Source organism: Crassostrea angulata, chromosome 1 (assembly GCF_025612915.1).
Source record: "Crassostrea angulata isolate pt1a10 chromosome 1, ASM2561291v2, whole genome shotgun sequence".
NCBI lineage: Eukaryota > Metazoa > Mollusca > Bivalvia > Ostreida > Ostreidae > Magallana > Magallana angulata.
The window spans coordinates 46,450,134-46,474,193 of record NC_069111.1 but is presented as its reverse complement, the minus strand read 5'-3'; the positions used below and the strand labels follow the sequence as shown (position 1 = coordinate 46,474,193).

At 33.8% G+C, this 24,060-nt stretch overlaps 3 protein-coding genes across 6 annotated transcripts in view; 1 reads left to right on the top strand and 2 right to left on the bottom strand.

Annotated features, from left to right (window-relative positions):
* Nucleotides 1–13,815, top strand: part of LOC128189695 (sonic hedgehog protein-like) — a 31,115-nt gene extending 17,300 nt beyond the window's left edge. For 2 of the 4 annotated variants that reach the window (XM_052861426.1, XM_052861417.1), the window contains exons 2-4: nt 1,882–3,002; nt 10,783–11,044; nt 12,120–13,815. In XM_052861426.1, coding sequence (XP_052717386.1) covers nt 2,694–3,002; nt 10,783–11,044; nt 12,120–12,772 — 1,224 coding nt within the window. In that variant the 5' untranslated portion in view covers nt 1,882–2,693 and the 3' untranslated portion in view covers nt 12,773–13,815. Of the gene's footprint in view, nt 1–1,193; nt 1,575–1,881; nt 3,003–10,782; nt 11,045–12,119 lie in introns of those variants that run through there. The other 2 variants (XM_052861435.1, XM_052861409.1) reach the window with 2 other exon arrangements.
* A 2,517-nt stretch (nt 13,816–16,332) lies between these two features.
* LOC128188266 (complement C1q-like protein 3) lies at nt 16,333–17,085 on the bottom strand. The gene is made up of 2 exons (XM_052859226.1): nt 16,870–17,085; nt 16,333–16,783 (listed from the first exon to the last, which is right to left on the bottom strand). The coding sequence occupies exons 1-2, from the start codon at nt 17,081–17,083 to the stop codon at nt 16,380–16,382; spliced, it is 618 nt and encodes a 205-aa protein (XP_052715186.1). The 5' UTR covers nt 17,084–17,085; the 3' UTR covers nt 16,333–16,379.
* Nucleotides 17,086–20,062: 2,977 nt separating this feature from the next.
* LOC128188275 (complement C1q-like protein 3) lies at nt 20,063–20,763 on the bottom strand. Its single transcript, XM_052859237.1, has 2 exons — nt 20,556–20,763; nt 20,063–20,466 (listed from the first exon to the last, which is right to left on the bottom strand). The coding sequence occupies exons 1-2, from the start codon at nt 20,743–20,745 to the stop codon at nt 20,063–20,065; spliced, it is 594 nt and encodes a 197-aa protein (XP_052715197.1). The 5' UTR covers nt 20,746–20,763.
* Nucleotides 20,764–24,060: the final 3,297 nt, after the last annotated feature.

The following is a 24,060-nucleotide window of genomic DNA, read 5'->3' as shown; positions in this document are numbered from 1 at the left end:
GTTAGTGAACCAGCGGAATTGGAGATTATTTATGTGTTAATGAAAATAAACTTAATTGACTATTTGTCGCATAATGTTTGATCTCGTAGCAGATAGCAAAAGCACCATTGTTTTTTCAAAAGCATATTTTCGCAAAATAATTTAGGTGGACAAAACAAAACTAAGTAGCGAGCTATTTAGATTAAACCTTTTTTCTCAGTTATCAAAAGAGCAACATGTACATAGAGATCACGCAATACACAATCATTGAGTCATTAGGTTCCAAATATGGGCTGTGAAACGGGCAATTGTTTTAGTACTCGTGCTGAATGGAATAATTATTCCATTCATGGTTGCTTCGACAATTATTTAGAAACCTGCAACGTAGAACCGTTAAGAAGAAAGATAACATTTCAATTTTTTACCATTTATGGCTTATTTTAAAACGGATTGGCAATACGAGAGTGATATCCGAGATGGTCATTTGGTTTCTCTATTGAAAGCAAAACCACTTTTTCCGCTATTGAGAAGCAATCAGGGCTGGCCATACAGTGGCAGTTTTAATTATCACACATCGGTATTTCGTGAATAGCTGTGCCGCTGATGCCCCCCTCTCTCAAAGAATGGAAGTGTGTTGCACTACCATGATGGTAATTTAACCCAACAATAACACAAGTACATGATTTGTAAGGCTTACTTTTTGATCATCGGAATATTTATTTGAAGTGTTTGAAAATTGAATTCTTTGGCAAATTTGTAAAAGGAATTCGCAGTTAGAAAGCGCAATTTTTCAGAAATGAACAAATATTTAGAAATTAAAATTCATTGCCTTGGTTTGTATATAAAGAAATCTGAATTGATATTCCCAGTTTTACAATATTTATTTAACTGTTATTAAGTGACCAATTTGTTTACACTTCTTTTTGCCGACCATGGCTCTTCTGGACCTCTTTTTCACAACTAGAGGTGTCCTTTAAACCCCCATTCAGTCTCCAACCCCGGTCTATGCTTTTAAACAGAACATGGACTCATAAAACGCTGGACGATCGCAGTAAACGAATAAGTAACAATTACATGTAATCCAGGTCTATTCTGTGGGAATGGAAACGTTGATTATTTAGTAATACCCGTCCGGACCTATCTCTGCTGGATACGTTGTAAGAAAACAGATTAATTCCGGGAATCAGTTAAGATATCAAAATCATTTGAAGTTTGAAAATCTGCTTCGGGGTACACTTTTAACGACTTTTTAATTTCATCCGTTATATTTTCGGAGGCCAATTTTGCAGGAACTGTGAGATTACTTGGTGAAGTGATAAATGTAGAGGGAATAGCGATGGAAATGGCTGTCAGTGGTGATGCCGGGACGTTTATTGTCTTATAATGAAATACCGCCATTCTTCAATATAGATTTTTCTCTATAAAAAGAAGTATTTGGTGTCGTCCTAAAAAAGTGTGTACACAGAGAGATATGTGATTTTTTTTTAAAAAGGTGTGTGGGAAAAACGCGAAGATCGCTCCTTATTTTCTATGTGACTTTGAAGCAGCAAGTCCAAATTGGGTCGGAAAAATTCCAAGAGATTAGCGCACGTAATGTAATAATTATTTTATCATTTCTGGAGCTTGGTTTCGAAAGGCCGGGGTATTTCTTATAGACGGCTCTGTCGTGCTGGCATCTAATTCCTTTTTATATTAACTCTTTCTACACTTATAGATGTCAATCATTTCAATGAACTGTCACAAAGCCCTTAGCTAGTCTGTAAATTGAATTAAAATTCGAATAAATTTTTAAGCTTGTAATCGGATTTCTACTTTGGAACATTAAATTATTATTCTTTTTTGCTTTGTACTTTAAATATGATACAACATTTGTAAAATGTGGATTTTAATTGTATTTTTCAGGAATTCTTCGTTTGAGGATAAAATTGAAAATCTTCACTCAAAAATAATTCCAGCAATGTAAAAGCGGGAAAAAAATATAATTTGGCGGACTTCAAAGAGCAATGAAGTTAATATCTGAGTGTCACAAGAAAATAATGAAGTGAAAGGGGCATAGGAGGTGGATTTAATGATTTTTAAACAAGAAGGGCTTTATCAGATAAAGCACGGAAGATGTAACTGATTGACAGTGTAGTGACTTTAAAGTGGGCTGTCAACTGAGGACTGGGTAGATTCCTATTGGTTCAAATTTGATATCTGATTTATGTACTTGTGGCTTGTTAAAAGGGATGTAATCACTGGTGAGAAGAAAGGAAAAAAATAGAAGGACTCGGGATGTACACACCCATGACCAATCAGCGAAATTCGATTGGATTATTACAGACATTGACAGCAACTTAGGGATATTAATATAGATATATTGAGCTGCCGCATCACAGTTTTATAGAAGATAAGTGTGGTGCTGTCATTTTATAGGATGTGAATAATATGAATGAATTGTAGGAACAATTTACAACGTACAAATTCAAACAGAGGATCGTGAGAAGTTGTACCAAAAAAAAAACTTTTGAAATAAAACCGTGGAAGGTTTATATATGTTTTTCAATTGTAAACTGAATTTGAATCATGGTTTTAAACTAACAGCGACATGTATTTGAGAGAAAATCCTGAGAGTTACATTAGAGCACATATAACGGTGGACACATCCAAACTGTCATCGGCGTAACATTATTTACTCTTTCTCCTCATTGGACGCGGTACAGGGGGATATCGTTATGCGCTCACAGGCGCTTCTCTCCGCGCTTCAAGCAGCAGTGTTAGCGTTTCTCATACTGACTGGACCGTCGTTACAGTGCGCGTCACCCCGGGGGTCGGGGCGGAGGCACAGGACCGGCAATAGGACACCCCTAGTGTACAAACAACACGTGCCGAACGTCTCAGAGAACACCCTGGGAGCCAGCGGCCTAGCGGAGGGGCGAATCAGTAAGGAGGATCCCAGGTTCAAAAAACTAGTGACAAACGATAACCCAGACATCATATTCAGAGATGAAGAGGGGGATGGAACGGACAGAATCATGACACAGGTACGCGTACACTTCTGTTGTGTCCCCCCCCTTTAGAGTAAGTCGGTGTAGATCCGATGTCTAATTCCCGGATTTGGAAAGAAAAACAAAACCCTTTTCATGTCCCTAATCCAACAGCACGACTAAATCTAACGAATTAGGATATGTAATAGCCATTAAAGCTTGTTTAATGTAAATGAATTACACTCGCTATAACTAATTACCTGAACCCTGCCTCGAACATCAAGGAAATGTTAAACCGACATTATGCAACGGAAAAAGCCGTTTCACTTTTTACTCGAGGGTGAAGCATTTTTTATGTTCCTTCCATGTAGTTTGACTTCGTTGGTGATTTGTTTTTTTATCTCGTTCTTCTACAATTGTCCCTCTAATTAAATGAGCTATTTTAAGATTTCCTAAATAATCAATAAACCTTCATTCACACTATGATGCATAAAGCAATAGTCTTCGCATTTTGATTTAGTTCAGATGTGTGTACATTCTCAAGATGGGTTAATTTCGAACAGTTTCGAAAGAAAGTGTGAAACACAAATAATTGAAATATGAATTCAATCGTGATTTAAAACTTATTTGATCACTCTTTACGTACTCAGTACAGATTCTTTATTGATTTTGTTTTTTGAACTGCTATTCTGTTGTAAAAAAAAATATATGATTAGTTCTAATGCCGCGTGTGATGAGTCGAATTACAGCTAGTCCTAATCCAATGTCTTCGCACTCTATCGGAAACTATTTTATATTGGAGGCGTTTCACGAACTTGGAAAGGATGCTGAATGTGAAAGCTTGTACATTCAACATATATTTTGATTTAGCTGAATGAAAGATTTGATTTTTCCACGTTTAGGGATGAGCAAATTGATAATAATGAAGTTAACAGACTCATAATATTTTAGGAGGCGTCTTTATCTTGAGAATATCCCTCAGTTGTATATGTAATTGTCCATGGCTTTGATTTTGCTCAATTTTCTTCCCAATTTGGAAGTTATGGAGACTTAATGAAACACTTGACATATAAATATTGACGTAAACATTTCATTATCAGCCCCACATCCAGTCTTCTCAGAATAAACACCCATCACCCTCAGCGACGTCAATTGATTTCCTTCAAAACCATTGCCGGTAATGGCAGTCTTAGACACACTGACTTAAAGAACAGTAACAAACAGGAAAAAGTGGTTTTGCAGACATGGCAATTGTAAAACTTGACAAACTTAACAACAGTTTATATTTAAAACATGATGCAGCTACCCTCCAGCATCTGAGATTGTTTGATACCAAACGTGTAGACAGAAATATTTTTGCCTCGGGATCGATGTACAATTAAATTAAATATCCTCAACATCTGATTATCCAATCGCTTGAAAGCATCATAATCGCATCATTTCAAATATAGCCTATCCGGTAATTGTTGCGTCTAGAATTTATCAGCTTGAATGAAAAATATAGAATGATAGTTTTTTGACAATAAGAGCAAGAATGTATGAGAAAATTGCTCATTAATAAGATCCTGCTGACTGTTTTTCTTTATGTCTACATGTCAATATTGATATAATCAAGACAAGATATATATTTCAAGAGACCTTTAAAGGAAGTGAAATTACACTTATTCATGAGAGTATGAATCATACTGGTTAAGATAAATCCACGCACATAACAAACTCCTTTTCATCAATATGCATTATTTTTTCATTCAATTGGGACTTATGATGCGACGGTCTTCGGAAACTGCATCCGTCAGTTAGTAAAATATTGTGGCGGCGAAGGCGATAAAAGCCGCTGCCTAATATCCCCAAGTGCAAAGGCACTTCATGTAACTTCAACATTTGTACATAAATTTACAAATGTAAGACATATTTTATATTGGTTTTCAAAGCGATAACTCTAAAATTGATAAAATTTCAAAACCTTCTCTACAATTCCATCGCTTGGATTTCGTCTTCTACTCAGATGATTTGTACTCTTCGTTTTATTTTTGACATTGATACACAATAAGGCAATTCCAGTTACGGTATCTCAAAACCCAGAAGATAATTTGCTCAGACAACACGTGACATAGAGAACTGCAGACGATATAAAAGTCAAAATGATTAACATTGAAGTCACTTGACACAAAACAAGCGAACAAAAATCAATGGCATAGTATTACTTGGTAAACAGGTTAACGCATTCTGTTTTAAAGTGGTACTCTTAACAACCCAACTATTGCAGGTTTCAACTTTAATTCTGCTAGCCCCAAAAGTCAAATCAAACTTTGCGCTCAAAATCTCATCTGTATGGTGTCAAAACCCTCATTTCAAGACAAAACTCATAAACAATTCACTCTTATTTCAATTACTTTCCATTCATGAGGTTATGCAGAAAAGGACAAGTACGTTATCTTTTGCTGTATCAATGTCTTCATTATTAGCTAGGGAAAGACAATTTCCTCTTTTGAGTTATTACTTCGAAGTATAAAAACTATTTTCAAATTTGAACACTTTAAAAAATATTTGTGCGGCGTGTGTATTTTTTTTATGTTGTAGATCAATTTTCCAATGATTCCATAATTTATATTTATTACTTTTTAATTGTTTCTGCTGTGAAACGGTTACGAGTTTAAGTTAAGCTGTTGGTACATGTAGATGTAATATTTGTATTCAAAACCTTCATTATAAAAGTTATTTTTAACAAATTTCATTGATTATTCTTTTTAATAACCTTCATTAAAACCATCCTTGCCCATTTCCATTTTATGTTTACGTTTCTGATAATACAGATTCACAGGGCGGTATGAGAAAATGTATAATCTCAATAATTTTAAGGTCACTTGTGATTAATCGGGTCTTTATCAACTCCTTGCTCAATCTGCTTCAATTGGACGTTTTGTTACCGATTGAACCAGACGATCAAATTTGATTGACGTCTCTAAAGCCACCAAATGACAATTCTTGTTAGCACGATATTTGTTCATTTCGTCAATGCACTTAGAATTTAAGTTTAAGCTTTTCTTTCATTTGATCCTTCCTAATTGTTGATTAATAATGGACTCGTCCAGCATGATCAACTCCCTTGGACCTCTTGCGGTGAACCTATTTTTTAACATTAAAAATATATGGGAAAAATGCATAAACTTGTAAAACTTCTTTTTTTAATAATTTGTTCTATGTGCTCTAAACTTTCCCCCATGTAGATTAGAGTCTTTGAATTCCATGACTTTATATTTTGCCTTTGAAAAATACTCACAGTTCATTTTGATTTTAAGAGTTTGACAAATTTGTCCGCAGTCTACTAAAGCCGAAGGTTGACACCGCAGAAGGTAGTCAAACTTTAATTCTCAATTCTTTGGTCAAGAGGTTTAAATTTCCATCAATAAATGACCCCAGCTTTGTCAAATTGATAATTAACTTTCCCGAAAACGTAGTAAATACAGGCTGAATATTTAGCTTATAGCACTTGAAATCTGTTCCGCTACATTCATGTGCAAATTTTAACAACTTAATCCCCCTACCCTACGTGTATTAGCCTTTCTGTATTTTTATTAACTGTATAAATGTATGATAATCTAGCAATATAGCATACAGACATCTCTGGTTTTGTTACAATGCAAATATCCTAAAATTCTTCCATCCGGCAAATTCTTTGAACCCTTAGAAAAGCCTAAACATTTTAGTCGAAAACAATTAAGGTTGACCATCGGTCGTTTCAATTTCAATATTGCCATTTATGAAAATTACTCTATCAAGTTAACAATTATTAAGTTAACAATTATAAGGTAATGACATTCAAACATTACTTAAAAATTTTCCAGTTTTGTTTCTTATATGAATATGTTAATAGGATTACGTTTAATACAATAATTGTTTTAATATCGAAACAACACTAAAACTCTCAAACAATGATATCATAAGATAGGGAGAAAGCGAATGACGAAAAGAAGCAAACATGGCTGGTTGTAGGTAATATCTTCATATCGGTCACTGACGAATTGAACTCGGCTCTGTTACAAATACAAACCACAATTATCTCTTCAAAGGATAGAATAATAAATAATATAGCCACTATAATACCCTCAAACTTTGCAAATTCCTGTATAATTAAAATGAAACTCTGATAACGGGAAGGGGCATTAATGACAAAGTCAAACCGGCCAACTCTGTTCAATCCGGACTGTAAAACATTCAATCAAATGAAATTCCTCGACTTATTTCAAAAGGCTACTTTATCTTGTATCGTAATATAAAAATCAGACCATGGAATCATTGACTTAGACACAATGGAAAATGTGTTTGATGCTTGGAAAGGAACGTGTTGCGTTTTGGAACAATTAAGAGTGTTTCTTGCAGGGTCAGAGGGGTATAGTTGTAATCAAAAGCGGCGCAGTCAGAATTAAAACCTCGAGAAGCTGCTCATAGCTGCTTAAAGGGACAAGGTTCTGGAATGATTAAAGACAAAGTCTCTCAATGGATTAGGCTAATACCTGCGCCTTGTCATAAAGTGCATGCTCAAACCCCGTACGCGACATGCACACCGGCGGATCATTTCTCCTGCACCCCGACACTGCGCGGGGTTTTCTTTTGTACTATTTTTGTGTGCACTTTGGGCATTTTTATTTGCAGTTTAATCAACACCTTCGTAATACCTTATGAAAGTGGACCGGTCTCTACAGTGTAGCGTAGTATTAAAGATTCGGGGTAAAATAAATGGGAATCAGATAAGCTAATTTTTCAACCGCTGGTGAAAAAGTAAGATTTAATCTTCGAAAACTGTTGGGTTAGCTTTGATAGAAAAAATAATCCCCATTTTTCATGACGTAATTCAATGTGAACAAGCACATAACGTAATATAAATTCCAGATTTTTTCAGCAATAATTCTTGCGCCTCTGCTGACGTGCACGAAGCAAACTGGCGAATAAAAAAGAATTTTAAAAAAGTCCTAATACCCTATTTTTATTCGTGATCTACCTTTTCTTCTAACTATTAGTATTTTAACCAAAGTCGAAAGACACTTGGCACAGGCATGATTTCAAAATAAATCGGATCAAAAAGCCAATCTTAGTACTGAGAAAAAATCCGTTTTGAGGTACTAAGGCTAGACTGCAGATTTTATTTGTCAGCAGTAAAAGAATCAACTTATCCTTGTCTACCTTAAAACAGTTTATATTCGACCTATTTAATACGATTAATTGTGACATATCGGATTTCCACAGTCTCTGTCTGCAAATGAATATAAAACCCACAAAACATAATAGACTTCCAATTGTTTTTATTAGAAGTATTTAATCAGATTTTGTTAGCATTTTTTGAGTAAGTCAGAATTCGCACCTGGGGTACACCTCAACCAGGTGTTATTGCCTGATGTGACAGAATCTAACTTACAAAATCTTCTTAAAATGTACATGAATACATTTTCATGAGCATGTCTTTTCGAAGGCGAAATTCTTGTTCGTTGATCTAAGGGTTGAAAACGTAGAAATTTACTTTCCCCGTTTGTAGCATGTTCAGTGTGTCTAGTAGATTTCTATTTTTGTAAACTTAAATATACGGTGTTTGAAGAATGATTCACATTTCAAAAAGAAGTAACCCAAATTTAGACAAGACTAAGTTATTTTAGGTAAGAAAATATTGACTCTCGCCGCTTTAATTCGGCGCAGTAACGAAGAAAAGAACATGCACGGGAATTAATGGAGTATTTTGCGGGTTTTGCATCTCATGATGGTGCGATTCCTCCGCCGTCGGCGTGCCAAACATGAAATGTGTTGTCAGCCCCGGACACCTACAGTTCAAACATAGATCACTTAACTCAGATCCCCGGATAACACTGTTTGACTTAATTTAATAAAAACACCTTTCGGACTTGTTATATCGACATTTTTCAAAGTACTGCAATCCTAGCGACCAAATGCGCAACCAAGACTTCCGTCAATGCTCCTTGCCTGCACTATGACATAAGCCATGCCGTTTATTATCACGGGTTCATATTTGTAGACTCTCATCCGACGTACTTCATATTCCTGTAATAAATCAACTCATTCAGGGCTGAATGATTTGCTAGCGGCTTTGCAGTGCCTTTTTTGACATGTAATATCTGTTTTTAACTTTTTCTCCCTCTTTTTGTGTTTCTGTTCTTCATTTACGTCTAAGACAGAGTAAATATAACACAAAATCTAGAGACTCTCGATGGTTTCCTCTGATGTAACCGCCATTTACCCAGTAACTATTTGTTTTGCACAGCTTTTGCAAGCTACATGGGAAAGTGATCTGTCTTTAGCAAACATTTGGGCCCGACTGTTGAAAGTCTTTTTACGGTATAACTATGTCAACATCAGAAAGCCAGATTGCACACAGACGATAAAATACGACATATTTTTATAGGAGTGGGAAATATTTCCGTTTAATTTCACTTGTTCATTATCTAAACACGAAAACGATGTAAAGAGAATTCGAAATTTACTTAAAATATCATAAATATAATTATTACTGAAAAACAAACAATTGTCTTGGCACTTCACGGAGAGACAAGCAGTAATATTGACCAAAAGCGTGTACCAGGGCTCGGCTCAATATTTATAGTACTTCTACTTCAAGCCTTGCTTGTTTACCTCTGGTTACTTCTAGCTTTTGATCTTGTAGTTAAATTCTCAGTCAAGAGTACACATAATCATGAAGAGAATTGAGGAACTTGCCATTCCATCATAAATGAGACATCAAATAAATTTAGATTGACCCCTTTAAATGAAGAAAATCTTTTAAAATGACTTGATTCACCACATGTATTTCTCTCCTCGTGGCTTTTGTGTATATCATTCGAAAAAGGGCAGCGAAGTTCGACGAGATAATATTAGCTTAGCATATTCATCATGAAGGAGAAAGAAAAAGAGATTTATAATTCATCTTTCTCACAGTTTCCTCATTATAATGTAGTAAATAAAATGATTCAGTGGGTGATAAGAGTAGAGAAAAAGTGACGCCCTCTACCCTTATGTGAGGTTACCATGATTACCGAGGAATTCCGCATGTGTAAGAGTTGAATTTACGACAACCGAAAATAGGGTTGTTAGGAACAGTAATCCTAACTTAAACGTACATATTTGTAAGTCGTTTACATCATGGGCTTGTGCAGGAATGTTTGTACAGTAATCCAGCCCGTCTAAGCATCTTTATTGATATGAAGTGCATTTAATTCGTATGAAATAAACACGGCAGTTTTCGGATTTTGTAATTCCTGTGCATTATTGGGAAATATCTTGTCCCGGAATAAATTACTTAAGAGAGATTATTCGAGATTTGCCAGGTTGTCTACCAATGTCAGATTTCAAAACACCTTAATCTGTCGCCCTTCTCTGGTGAATTAATACTTCAGACCGAAGACTTACTGAATCCTAGTTCAAACGAAATGCACTGCTCTTCACTTTCCAATAAATTTTTGTAATACGAGAATTCACAAAGCGAGCCTTTGTGGCTAACTTGTACATCGAGTGTAAGGACTAGAAACGTCTGTCGTCTGCTGCCCACTAATGTGTTTTATGGTCGTGATGAAGCTGTATAAACCGGTGTCAAACATCAAATGATCAATTTATATGTACGTGTATTTATTAATCGCAGTCCAATTGAATGAAAAACATGTAATAGAATCAAAGGTTGACAGAAATTACGCTCTGAACGTCTGTAAAATTTGGCAATGAAAGTTGTCCTAGCAAAGAAAAGTTTCTTTGTTATCCATAACCAATTAAGAACACTAAATGAAAGATTTTTACTCCATTCAGATTATTATGCATTAATTTTTTTGGCTTCCTTTTTTAGAGATGCAAGGACAAATTGAAGATCCTTGCCATATCCGTTATGAACACGTGGCAGGGGGTGAAGCTGAGAGTGACCGAGGCCTGGGATGATGACGGTCACCACGCCAAGGACTCGCTCCACTACGAGGGTCGGGCCGTAGACATCACCACCAGCGACAAGGACCGCGCCAAATACGGCATGCTGGCCAAGCTGGCGGTGGAGGCAGGATTCGACTGGGTGTACTTTGAGTCCAGGGGGCACATCCATTGTTCTGTTAAATCAGGTATTACTTTTGGGTTTTTTTAATTAAACCAGAAATGCCAAATGTTTGAAAAGAATTCCAATTTGGGTTATTTACCTTAAAAATGCATCTTTGTTGAAGGAAATTTAATTATAAACTTACATGTATGCATGAGCTTAAAACGTTTTGGATGTAATATTCAGTTCAAGAGTTCTCGATTCATGGAAGTCCACGTGCTGACCCCATTGAAATTTTCCGGGGACTTGCGTCTGTTTTAATTTTAAACGTTATTTTCGCTTCGCTTTGTAATGAAAGATCAATTAAAGAGACGTTAACAAATACTTGTAAATATTATTACTAATTCTTTCAAGTTGGGCGTGTTAATGGACACAGGTCTATAAAAACAATCAAAGAATCTTCCTTTTATACCCCAAAATCTTCACACAATATTGGTTGACTCCAAAAGGCAAACATTTTTGGAAACCTAATAGGACCTTTAAGGGCAATGTTTGAACAACAATTTTAGTTTTAAGTGTTTTTGATACTAAACTAATGATTGTTCACACATTGTAAGTAACCGAGAAATAGACCAAGTTCCATGTTGGTCTATCAAGAAATGAATTTAGAGAAAAGGTAGACCCACTAAATGATCACGTCTCGCAGAAAGTGATGTCACTGTTGACAAACGTCTTTTATTTTTGTTAAAAGTGGGCTACAAGAAACTTATTCTTTGTTTAAGGGCCTCTTACTCTTTATGGTTACTGAGAAACAAAACTTGTGTCGGATTAGTCGGAGAATTACTAGTTATTTGAGTAGGCTCAAATATTCCAGTGTCATGATTCAGTTTGTTTAGCTTTCAAAATACTCTTTTCATTGAAATTACATTCTTTATGTTATCATTTAGAAATATGTTTCGAAATAATATATATCTATGATAGCGGTATTTTAAGGACTAAATGCATGTTTGAATATTGAATTCAAAACAAAAAAATTCATTGATAAAAATATTCAAGAATAAATTATCAAGATATTCACAACAAGATTATCAAACATCGTAATACAATTTAATAGTTTGGTGAGATTGACAGTTTATGATATATTTAAGTATTATTTTCAGACTCATCAGCTGCCATCAAAATCGGAGGTTGTTTCCCGCCATTGGCTACAGTGTACGCGGAGAACAAAGGAACGTTAAATATGGCGGATCTTCGAATTGGAGACAAGGTTCTCAGCTTGAAAGCCGACGGAAAACTTGGTTTTAGCGAGGTAGTCTCCTTCCTCGACAGAAATGATAAACGAAGCGGAGTTTACTATTCCATTTCAACAAGTGACCTACGAACCATAACTCTTACTGATAACCATCTCATATATACTTCTACTACGAATTCATCCTCAATCGAATCTTATGTTGCAAATTACGCACAAACAGTTCAAGTTGGTCAATTTGTTTTAGTTAACGACAATAACAGTGAAATCAGACCGTCACAAGTGACTCGTGTGACGTCACAAACAGTGACTGGTGTATATGCACCGCTGACAAATGATGGGACCATCGTCGTAAATGGAGTTGTGACTTCATGTTATGGCATCATTAACAGTGAACGCATTGCACATTTATCCTGTAGCCCGCTCCGATGGATGCACACTTTATCAAAATACATTCCTTTCATATCACGTGATACGGAACAAAATGGCATCCACTGGTATGCCGAATTCCTTTACTCAGTTGGAAGAATCTTCCTTAGTCCGGATTTGCTATACATTGTTTGACCAGTTTTTGCAAATGCCATTTTAGAATAGTTATTATGAAATGTCGTTATACACTTTTCAGAAAAAACGTTTGTTGGGTACTTGCGGTTTTGGGAAAATGAATGTTTATTTTTTCTGAATGATGCTGTACTATATTTGAACTATCGTTGTGAAATGTATCGACTTTTTAAACGTTTGACAATGAAAGCACAAATTTACCTAGTATATAACTTATTTATTTATTAATATTTTAATAAGCCTCTTTTTGACTGAATTTTTCCAGTGACGTCATCACATCTTGCAGAATAAGGTTCAACTACCTGATACCTGTATGTATTCCAGTAGATGTCTATCTTGTAAACTGGTTACACGGATTTTATTTTTTCCGCAGTGTCGTTTTATGTCACACTGACACCCAAACGTGATATGGTTAGATACGAACAATTATGAGTTATTTATATCGTAGAAATTCACATAAATCACAGTTTAATTATGGTATTGATTGTTAATTTATCCTTGCTCTCTGCGATAGGTGCAAATAGGTCATCTTGTTATGTCTCTCTTCAATTATAAGGACGTTCAACTTACTGGTTATTTTCCTCTAGTGATATCTTCATTTAAAGATGTTTGTCGTCTTCATTACAGTACAAGGCTACTGGTACGCAAAGCAAATTTCTATGTTCTTTATGTATTTGGTACACGCGTGTTCAATTACTTTGTTGCATTCCAATTAAGTAATGTGTATATATAACTGGATAGTTTTGTTCGCCCTTTGTAAAATTAAATGTTACGATCTACTGCAAAACTAAGAGACTGGTCCCAGATTCTTGATTGATTCATGTTTCAGTGAAGGTTATTTGGGTTAATTTATTATATTACATTAATATTTCACCTGTGAAAGGGTAATATGATTTTGATTATCGGCATCCCGTTTGTGACATTGGTCTGTTTTGTAGGGAGACTTATTTGTTGGTTGAATGTTACTTAAGTCTTATTTTTCCCTGTAAAATTAAGTACGATTGAAGTTGGTGCTATTGCTTGTGCTGTTCAATTGTTCAACTGCACGTTATGTAAATTGCATTTAGTTAATAGTGTTTATTGCGTTGAATGATAAAATATTGATGTAATATTGTTATGTAAATTATTTTTTCTGACTTCACAGTCTAAATGTCATGTTTTAGTCTGCAGAAACAAAATGTTAGAATAAAAATGATTATCTTCAACTATGCCTTGATTTTTTTTGAAAATATTTATTTCTTCAACTCTACACCTGAATGTCACTAGCATATGAACCGACCCGAGTTTTACAGAAGACCTTATGGGGGGAATAACGGGGGAAAACACCAATGAATCCTTGTTAAATCATAAACTAGTCAATGTTTCATGCTATGACTTTATTTAACATGATATAATTAAAATAATTTGTAAAAGATTTTTTTTTGTATTTTTTATTCCACGAGACTAAAGATATCGTAAGTTATTTTGCAAAATGCAGTCCGGGGAACCTGTACACAACGAAGTTCACGTACTACTCTGTACAAAAGTAAACATAGAAAACATTTCAAATTCCCTTAAAATTCATTCGTGCTGTAACTAGTAACCAAAAATTGAGTCCAGAAAAGGGTTGGATTTTTCGAAAATTTTCTTCACAAAATATTGATATATATAATGGTAAATAACAGTGAAGATTAAAATTTCACAGAGTTATGCACTACATGTATTTATATACTTTATTAGTTTACAAAAGAACGCTTTCGAACTATTTCTCATCAATATAGGTCACATGTCTATATTTCAACATTGTTATTTAGAAACTAAAAATGAATTATGTTATTTATTTAATTTTCTTTTGAATTCAAACAAAAAAAAAATACAGAAGAATATTATTGGTAAACTGAACTGAACTTGCTCAAAAATAAAATTTAATACACATTCTAATTATTTTTACCCGCTAGTAAACCGTTTCCTAAAACGTTCCAACAATGGATATTCCTAAGATATATCGTTCCAACCAATTTTTATCTTCAATGATTAAAGTTTTGTTTAAATAACGCGTAAATAATAAGTGTCTTATGTTCATTTCATGTATAACATAAATTAGTTCCACGAACTTTATGCACACGTGTATGCTGACAATCAAAAACCATAAATCGGGGATGGACCTTTTGAATCTCGGTTCACTAATCCTTTTGTCCTTGGCTATCTGGTGGATATGGCGATTTAATACATCATAATTGCAGGTCTTGAAACATTTAACCATATCTAACAAAAAATGGAATGATGTTGCTATATCACCTTTACGTAACATCGATAGCTACCAGAGGGTCAAGGTCGCTCGTATAGATGGGTGTTTTTAAAAAAAAAAAAAGACAGACTGTAAGTTGGCAGACAACAAAAATTACTGTTACTTGAAGGTTCTTGGAACAGGGTGATACTTCACTGGTTCGAGCCAAGGGCGACCATCTTAACGACTCTAATTACATCGTAACATGGCTTTGCAATACCATTGTCACTTTTTTTCATCATAAAGCCTAATCGATAACTAGTTATTATGACGTCCCTGTCTTTGCCAAGGGTCGTTTTGGTGGCTCAAGTGAAAGTATCAATAACATTTCAAAAAGCCTCTTGCGGAAATGTCAGCCAATGAAACACCCTCATTATATCGTTATCTATATTTATAGGATTGCTAAATTAAGAGCAGATTATTCGTTGGCTTAAGAAAAAGGCAAGTAATCATTATTTCTAAAAACATATCCATTTAAATGCATGACGTATGCTATTAAGATACAACGAAGATTTTAGGAGGAAAAAAACGGGGTTTTTTTTTACTTCTGGCACAATTTTCAAAATGATGTGTATATTCTATCATCCTTAGACACCAATTTAAAATATCATCGCATTACAAGGGACAATTAACAGCGGCCAATCGGGCATTCTTTTAACGAAAGTAACATCGTATTAGTTGTTATATTTGCAGAACTGTGTATGTTTTGATTTTATTTTGATTATTTCTTGCTTGCATTACATAATTAATGTCTAATATACCATTGTTATGTAGTAAGAAATGACAGATCTCTTGAAGGAATAAACATATACACTGTATTTTGTTTTTTATTTTATTTTCTTAACCGAGTTTAACAAAATAATCCACGTAGAATGGAAGATAAAGTAAATCACAATATTTCCGTCGTCAAACCTTATGTACTGATATCATACTTGATAACCTTTAAGAAACAAACCAATTGTCATATATATTTCCAGCTGGTGACGTGAATCAAAATGAATTAATAATTAGGAACATTATAAACGGGTTATAACAAGACATTGTTTTTTTTCTTTCACAATTATCATTAATAAACTCCAATAGCACGAATACCTCGCGAGTTATGAAAGGGTGGCAAAATCTACCCAGTAGATCTGATTTTGTATCTAAAAAGTTATTTTGGATCCTATCGAAGCGCTAAATCGACGTCTGTGGGTCAAAGAGTTGATATCACAATATAGAATATTTTCATTAGATTAATGTTATTATTTCTATATGTTATATCACAACAACAATGTTCTGATACATTTTTATCTTATTTTGGTTGGAATATTTATAAAGGTCAAGAGATTATCAGATAACCAGTCAGTACAATAGGGCTCCTGTAAACCCTGAGTACATGCCATGGTATATCTTACCGCCGTTTTTATCATTTTCAACTTTGACATGATCCCCAGACTTCAGCTTCACGATCACTGTCCTGCTTATTTGAATCAAGTCAACTTTATGCCCAGAACTCACGTGAAGTTTTCCCACTGTTAATTTGTTGACTTTCAGTTTTAACCAAATCCCAGGCCAAGATAAGGAATCAACAACAAACATGTAGGTTCCCGCCACAGGACACGTGAACACCCCCGTTCTGTCGTCATATCCGTTCCCGTCATTTGTTAGGACTGCGTCATATTTCACTGTTTGTCCAGCCCCGAAAGCAAGTATGGTAGATTTTACGCTGACAGAAAAGCTTACACTTCGAGGAAAACTGGATGATTCTGTGTCAATCAGTAAACAAAATGTACACTTATGGCATTTCTTGGAAAATTATTTTTGAAAGAAATTTAGAATTGCATAGAATTACCTGTAGACAATTTAATTAGTTCCTTGAAGGCCGTTGAGTCTAAGGTCACTGTGGCCTTAGCGTTATCGTAAATCAACGACTTCAGCAAATCAACCTTGGTCTGTATGCCTGTCTGTAAGTTACTAGCAACATTGATTTTTGTGACACCAAGGAACCCGAAAAGCAACGCTAATATTAGATCCCGAAACATCGTTGTGAAGTTCTCAACGCACATGTATAGCCAAGGGCGATGTTTCCTCTATTTGTTTACATATAAGTACTGATACAACATCTGTCGCATCATTGCCATCACGCTATAAACACATTATTGTATTATTTAACAAAAACATAAGGATTGAAAGTTTTTTCTTTTACACAGAAATAATTTTACATACAATAAAATATTTTAGCTCACTACATCAAGGTTATTATTTTTAAGACTATACGTCACAAGATGGCGATTAAGATATTTGGTGAAATTATTTGTATCGATCGATTTTATTGAATATCATAATAGCGTAGTGGTTAAAGTATCGGGATTGTGAATGGCATATCCCGAGTTCAAATCCACCCAAGGATTTTGTTCATATTTACTGAAATAAATTTCAGAAAACTATGCCCAATAATATATTGTATTTGTTGTTATAATGGATTTACTACGGAACCCTTTTTATTTGACTGTGAAGCATAATAAAAATTACATCAATCCTTTTTTGAAAATTTTTTTAACAAGCAAAAGATCCCAATGTTGTTCCATCAAGATCTCAATTTTGTTTCATCAGTTTTGCGTGAAAATAAGTGTTATCAAAATTGTATACAGGGGGTGATATCCAATGCGTATAATTTGAGCAAATGTGTGATAATAATTAAATCTACATTCGTGTCTGGGTGGCACCCATCTTTATGTAATCACCCACTTCAAAGAGTAGAACAATTTTTTACACTTTTATTACGGTTTCTTGATAAGAATTTCAAAGTTTGATACTTGACACTTCATATATTACAATAACTAAGATTACCAAAACATTCCTAAGACTCCAGGTTTAAATCGTATAGAATTTAGTCTATTAATCAATCTGTATCTTATATGTTGCATGTATAGTTTGGAAGTTATTTCAACGTCAAATCCACGGTTTAAATGCTTCATTTACCACAAAATCGTTAAAAACTGTGTAATTACTTTTGCACCACAGATGTACTGTAGCAACAAAACAAAAAAAATATGTTGCTGTAAGTTTAATGTACTACGATGATCCAGTGATGTGTAAATAAAGATTTGCATTTGACGACTATAAATGTATGCACCAATTTATCTAACTAATAATATTGGTTCAATTAGTGTAAAATTTATATTAAGTCATGTACACTACATTAACTCAAACCTGCAGTAACATAAGAAAACAGATATAAAGATGATATAGTTTATATTTTTTCTGATTACCTAAATTAAGGCTCAAGAAAAAGCAAGTAATCATTATTTCTAAAAAAAACAACAAAAAAACATAGCCATTTGAATAACGTTTGCTATTAAGATACGACAAGAATTTCGGGGGGAAAACAACATTTTTCTACTTCTGGCACAATTTTCAACATTTTTTATAGTCTTTTTTCCTTAGAAACCAATTTCAAAAATCATCGCATTACGAGTGAATATTAACAGGGGCCAATCAAACACTCTTTCAACGAAAGTAATCTTGTTTTAGTTGTTTTAATTGCATAACTGTTTATGTTTAGGTTTTATGTAGATTTTTCCCGCTTTAATGAACTTTTATGTATAAAAAATTTGAACGTTTATCATAAAAATGCCTAATATATTATTATTTTAATGTAGTAAGAAATGACATATCTCAAATTACATGTGTATAGGAATACGCATGTAATTTGTTTTATTTTTATTTTCTTGTCCTTTAAAAAAGGACTACAATACGTGGACCATTTGCAGGTGTTTCCAACGAAAACGTGAAAGCCTTAAGATTATCAGAGATTCCACCAACTCTAGCCCTCTGCTTTTAACCACTAAATTTGTACGTTGTATTACGTATACATTTATGTATAGCCCTGACTTTTTATCTCAGAATTTAACGGGTTCATACTTCTAAAATAACTATGATCTATCGCATGTATAGTATCATGCATTCGGTGAATTCTACTATTTGCGCACACATTACGATTCGCACTACTTTGTTAACTATGCAGTGACAGCTTTGTGTAAATTAATAATTTCATTTTTTGATGTATTTTTATTGAGATTTAAACTTTTATGCAGGGACATAATTATTCAATCATACATGTACTTAAATGCTTTAAAAAATTTAATCGAGAAGCACTCTAGCCTCGCCTACTATAAGAGTAAAATTAAGTTACATGATTGTGTATTCGGAAAACAACAAAACATTGCAAATTATGCTATTTGATGCATGTTGTAGTTTCGGCATAACATTAACTTATTTCATAATACTGATAGTTAAAACCACATGTCAATCATTTCTTTAAAAGGAATACTTTGTTTCTGTACTGTTTACCGACAACATTACAATTACAGTGCCTTTGAACTTATGAACACATATGGTACGGAATCCCGATCCCGATTCAGAAAAACGTGGGCTAGCCTGGTTCCCTGAGCTACCCATTACGCACAGGAACCAGGCCAGCTCCTGCGCAGAATGAGTTTTCCCCATTGCATCCGGTTTAACCTCGCTTATATATTTTCTGCGTGGACCTCAGGGTCCACGCAATAAAGTATCGTGAACTCACAATAATTCTGTCGTCAAACGTTGTGTATTGATATCAAACTTGATAGCGTTAGGAAACACAAAAATGGGCATATCTTTTTTAACTGGTGACTTGTATCAAAATGAACTAATTGTTGGCAACAATATCAACGGGTTATAACAAGAAAAGTTGTTTTTTCTCGATAACATTTGCAGCAAATTTTTATATCGTTCACAATTATCATTAATAAACTCCAATAGCCCGAATCCCCGTGAAGTTTTGAAACAGTGGTAAAATCTCCTTACCCAGTAGACATCTGAATTGATATCTAAAATGTAACTTAGGACACTATCGTAGCAATCGACGTCTGTGGATCAAAGGGTTGACATTACAATGTATATTAATGTTACTATTTTATATGAAATTGCACAACAAAAATGTTCTGATATATTTTTTTTTTATATTTTGGTAGGAATATTTATCAAGATCAAGAGATTATCAGTCAGTACAAGAGGGCTCCTGTAAACCCTGAGTACAGGTTAAAGTATATCTTGCCGCCGTTTTCATAATTTTCAACTTTGACATGATCCCCAGGTTTCAGCTTCACGATTACTGTCCTGCTCATTTGGATCAAGTCCACTTTATGCCCATACCTCACGTTAAGTCTACCCACCGTCATTTTGTTGACTTTCAGTTCTAACCAAATCCCAGACCAAGATAAAGAATCGACAACAAACATGTAGGTTCCCGCCACAGGACACGTGAAGATTCCCGTTCTGTCGTCATATCCGTTCCCGTCATTGGTCAGCACTGCATCGTATTTCACTGTTTGTCTTGCCCCGAGTGTAAGTGAAGTTGACTTTACGCTGACAGAGAAGCTTACTCTTCGAGGAGAACTGGGTGATTCTGTGTCAACCAATTACCAAAAGTATCCAGTTGGCATTTAATGCAACAACAACAAAAATGAAAGAATTTGAGCTTTTACAAAGAATTACCTGAAGATAATTGAATAAGTTCCTTGAAAGCTGACGAGTCTAGGGTCACTGTGGCCTTAGTGTTATCGTAAATTAACGACTTCAGCAAATCAACCTTGGTCTGTATGCCTGTCTGTAAGTTACTAGCAACACTGCTTTTTGTTAGACTAAGAAACCCGAAAAACAACGCAAATAGCAGAGCCCGAAACATCTTTGCGAAGTTCTTAACGTACAAGAATAGCCAATGGGGATGTTTTCTCTATGTGTTTATTTATAAGGACTGATTCAACATCTGTCGCAGGATTGCCATCACGCTATCAACAAATTATCGTACTATATGACAAAACCATTAGAACTGAAAAGTTTTATCTTACAAATAAATAATATCACATTCAGTAAAATAATTTTAGTTCACTACATCAAGTCACAAGATGGCGATTTAAATATTTAGTGAAATGGTTTGTATCAGTCGATTTGATTGAATATCATCATAATGTAGCGTTAAAGTATTGAGACTGTGAATGGCATATCCCGACTTCAAATCCACCAAAGACTCTTGTTTATGTTCAATAAGGAAGGAGTCTTTTCTGGTTTTCGACATGTCAAACGTAAATTTGATTAATTGTTCATTTAATCAAGATGAAAGGAAATTAGAATAGTATATTTCTTTCTTTTTACTATCATACAACTTGGCATAGAAAAAATAATCAATGTTCAGAATCTAACAAGGACTATATTTTTGGCGTAATTTTGGCGTAGGAAAATATCACATTTTTTGCTTTTGTTTTGTTTTTGTTTTGTTTTTTGTTTTGTTTTGGGTTTTATATATATATATATATATATATATATATATATATATATATATATATATATATATATATATATATATATATATATATATAGGGGTGGGGGTCTTTTTTTTGATTTAATAGATTTAAATAAAATATTTAATCACTTATGGAGGCATATAGTTATAACCCAAAGGGTTCTATTTTTGCCAAGCCTTGCCGTGATAGCAAACAAGCAACTCGTAAATCATAAATCAAACCGTATGGTTTTTTACAACTGCTTACATTGTTGTACCCCTTTTGTATTGATTTTTTTCATTGATTTTAGAGGTTCTTACTTTGTTTTAATCATAATTATTCATTGTTATGTTATGGCAATGTAATCTAGAGATAATGATGTCAAAAATCATTTCAAAATGCATTATATGGGTGGTATCCACCTTATTGGCACAAACATGCAATAAATATTTTATCTAAGTTTTTTATCTGAATGCAAACTTGCTTTTTTTCTTTTGCCAATGACTAACACTACCAAGCTCCATAATAAACTGTACATGTATTTGTTGTTATAATGAATTTACTACGGTACCTTTTGTATTTGACTGTTTAATAAGGTATAGTAAAAATTACATGTTTATTTTCAATCCTTTTTTGAAAGTTTTTTTTAAGATGCAAAAGATCCCAATGTTGTTTCATCTTTTTTGCGTAAAAATAAGTGTTATTATCAAAAATGTATATCTTGGGTGATATCCAACGCGTATAATTTTAGCAAATGTATTTTATAAATCAAATCTACATTCGTCTCTAGGTGTAAGCCATTTTAAAAATTCAAAAAGTAGGACAAACTTTTTACACTCTTAAAAGGTTTTTTGATAAGAAGTTTGATGTTTGACGATTTATATATTACAATTACCACAATTACTTAAACATTCTTTTGACTCAAGATTGAAATTGTATAAAATTTAGTCTATCAACCAATCTGTATCTAATATTTTACATGTATAGGTCAGAAGTTATTTCAACGTCAAATCAACGATTTTAATGCTCCATTGACCACGATGATCCAGTAATGTCTAAATAAAGATTTGCAGTTGGTGACTATAAATGTATGCAGCAATTGGGAATACTTATCTAACTAATAGTATAGTATTGGTTCCATTAGGGTAAAATTTAATTTTAAGTCATGTACACTACATTGCCTCAAACCTGCAGAAACATAAGTATATAGTTATAAAGTTGGTGTAGTTTATTTTACACTCTTAAAGGGTATTTTGAAAAGAATTTTAAAGTTTGATATTTGACAATTTATATATCACAATAACAACGATTACAAAAACATTTCTTAGACTCCAGGTTTAACTTGTATAGAATTTAGTACATCAACCAATATGTATCTAGTAAGATGTTACATTTATAGTTCGGAAGTTATTTCAACGTCAAATCAACGGTTTTATCGCTCCATTTACCACGATATCGCAAAAACTGTGCAATTTTTTTGCACAACATATGTACTTTAACTAAAAACTGTAAGTTTAATGTACTACGATGATCAAGCGATGTTCAAATAAAGATTTGCAGTCTACGACTTTATATGAATGCACCAACCTTGAATATTAAACTTAATATTGGTTCCATAAGTGTAAATTTGATTTTATGTCACGAACACTACATTAAATCAAAACTGGGGAAAAATAAAAACACAGATATAATGTCGGTGTATTTTATATTTTTCGACTGCCTTCATTAAGGAATAAGAAATCATTATTTGAGTACTGGTATAATGAGTTGATCAAGTACGGTCGGTGATGATCAATTCTTATGAAGGCAGGAGGACTTTAGATAAATTTGACTTGATTTTTTTTTTTTGGGGGGGGGGGGGGGGGGGAGGGTAAATCGTGATATCGTAATACCTCTATCATATCTCAGCATAATTATCAAAAATCTTTTTTCTCATACATGGGAGAATAAAAACCTTGTCTGATTATAAAATGTTCCATATACCAATATCCCTTGAGTGCAGTAGAATGGTGCTGCAACTTTAATAATTTAATTTAAACTGGCATGTCATCTCTGTGCATTAAAATTAAACCTGCTAAATATCTCCTCTACGATACGCTAATTGCAAGATCTAACAACTCTCTGTACGGGATCACGTCAATGCGATTTTCTTCAGTCCAAGTTTAATTTAGATCGCCAATACGAAGTGTTGATTAAAAGCGATTTGATCGTTGTTGAAAAAAATATCAACAAAATAATAAGACTTAGAACATGTAGTACCACAAAACAGTGGTGTAGAAACAGTTCTATGAGTAAATTTAAATTAGTTTTGATTGTCACTTTAATAGTTATGAGAGACCCCCCACCCCCACCCCCCAAAAATTACTCCAGAAACAGTTTGTGAATTCAATTGGGGCAAGCTTGGGAAGGTTAAGATCTAAAGCATGCATACATGTACATGTAGGATATGCATTGATTTAAGGTAGTCCATCCATAACTATCATATCTCATATCTAATAAATTGCAATTTTGATTTCTAAAATCTTAGTGTGGTTTTAAGGGACTTCTTTAATAATAAAAATTCATCTTTAAATTTTTTTTTTAAATTTGAATGTTAACAAATTTATCCCATCTTGAAGTTAACATTGAAGTATATGGCAAGTCTATGTGGAAAAATGCATTTTAAAAAAAAAATACATTTTTATGGTACACAAATTTTTCTCGCAATTCTCTTGGTCAAA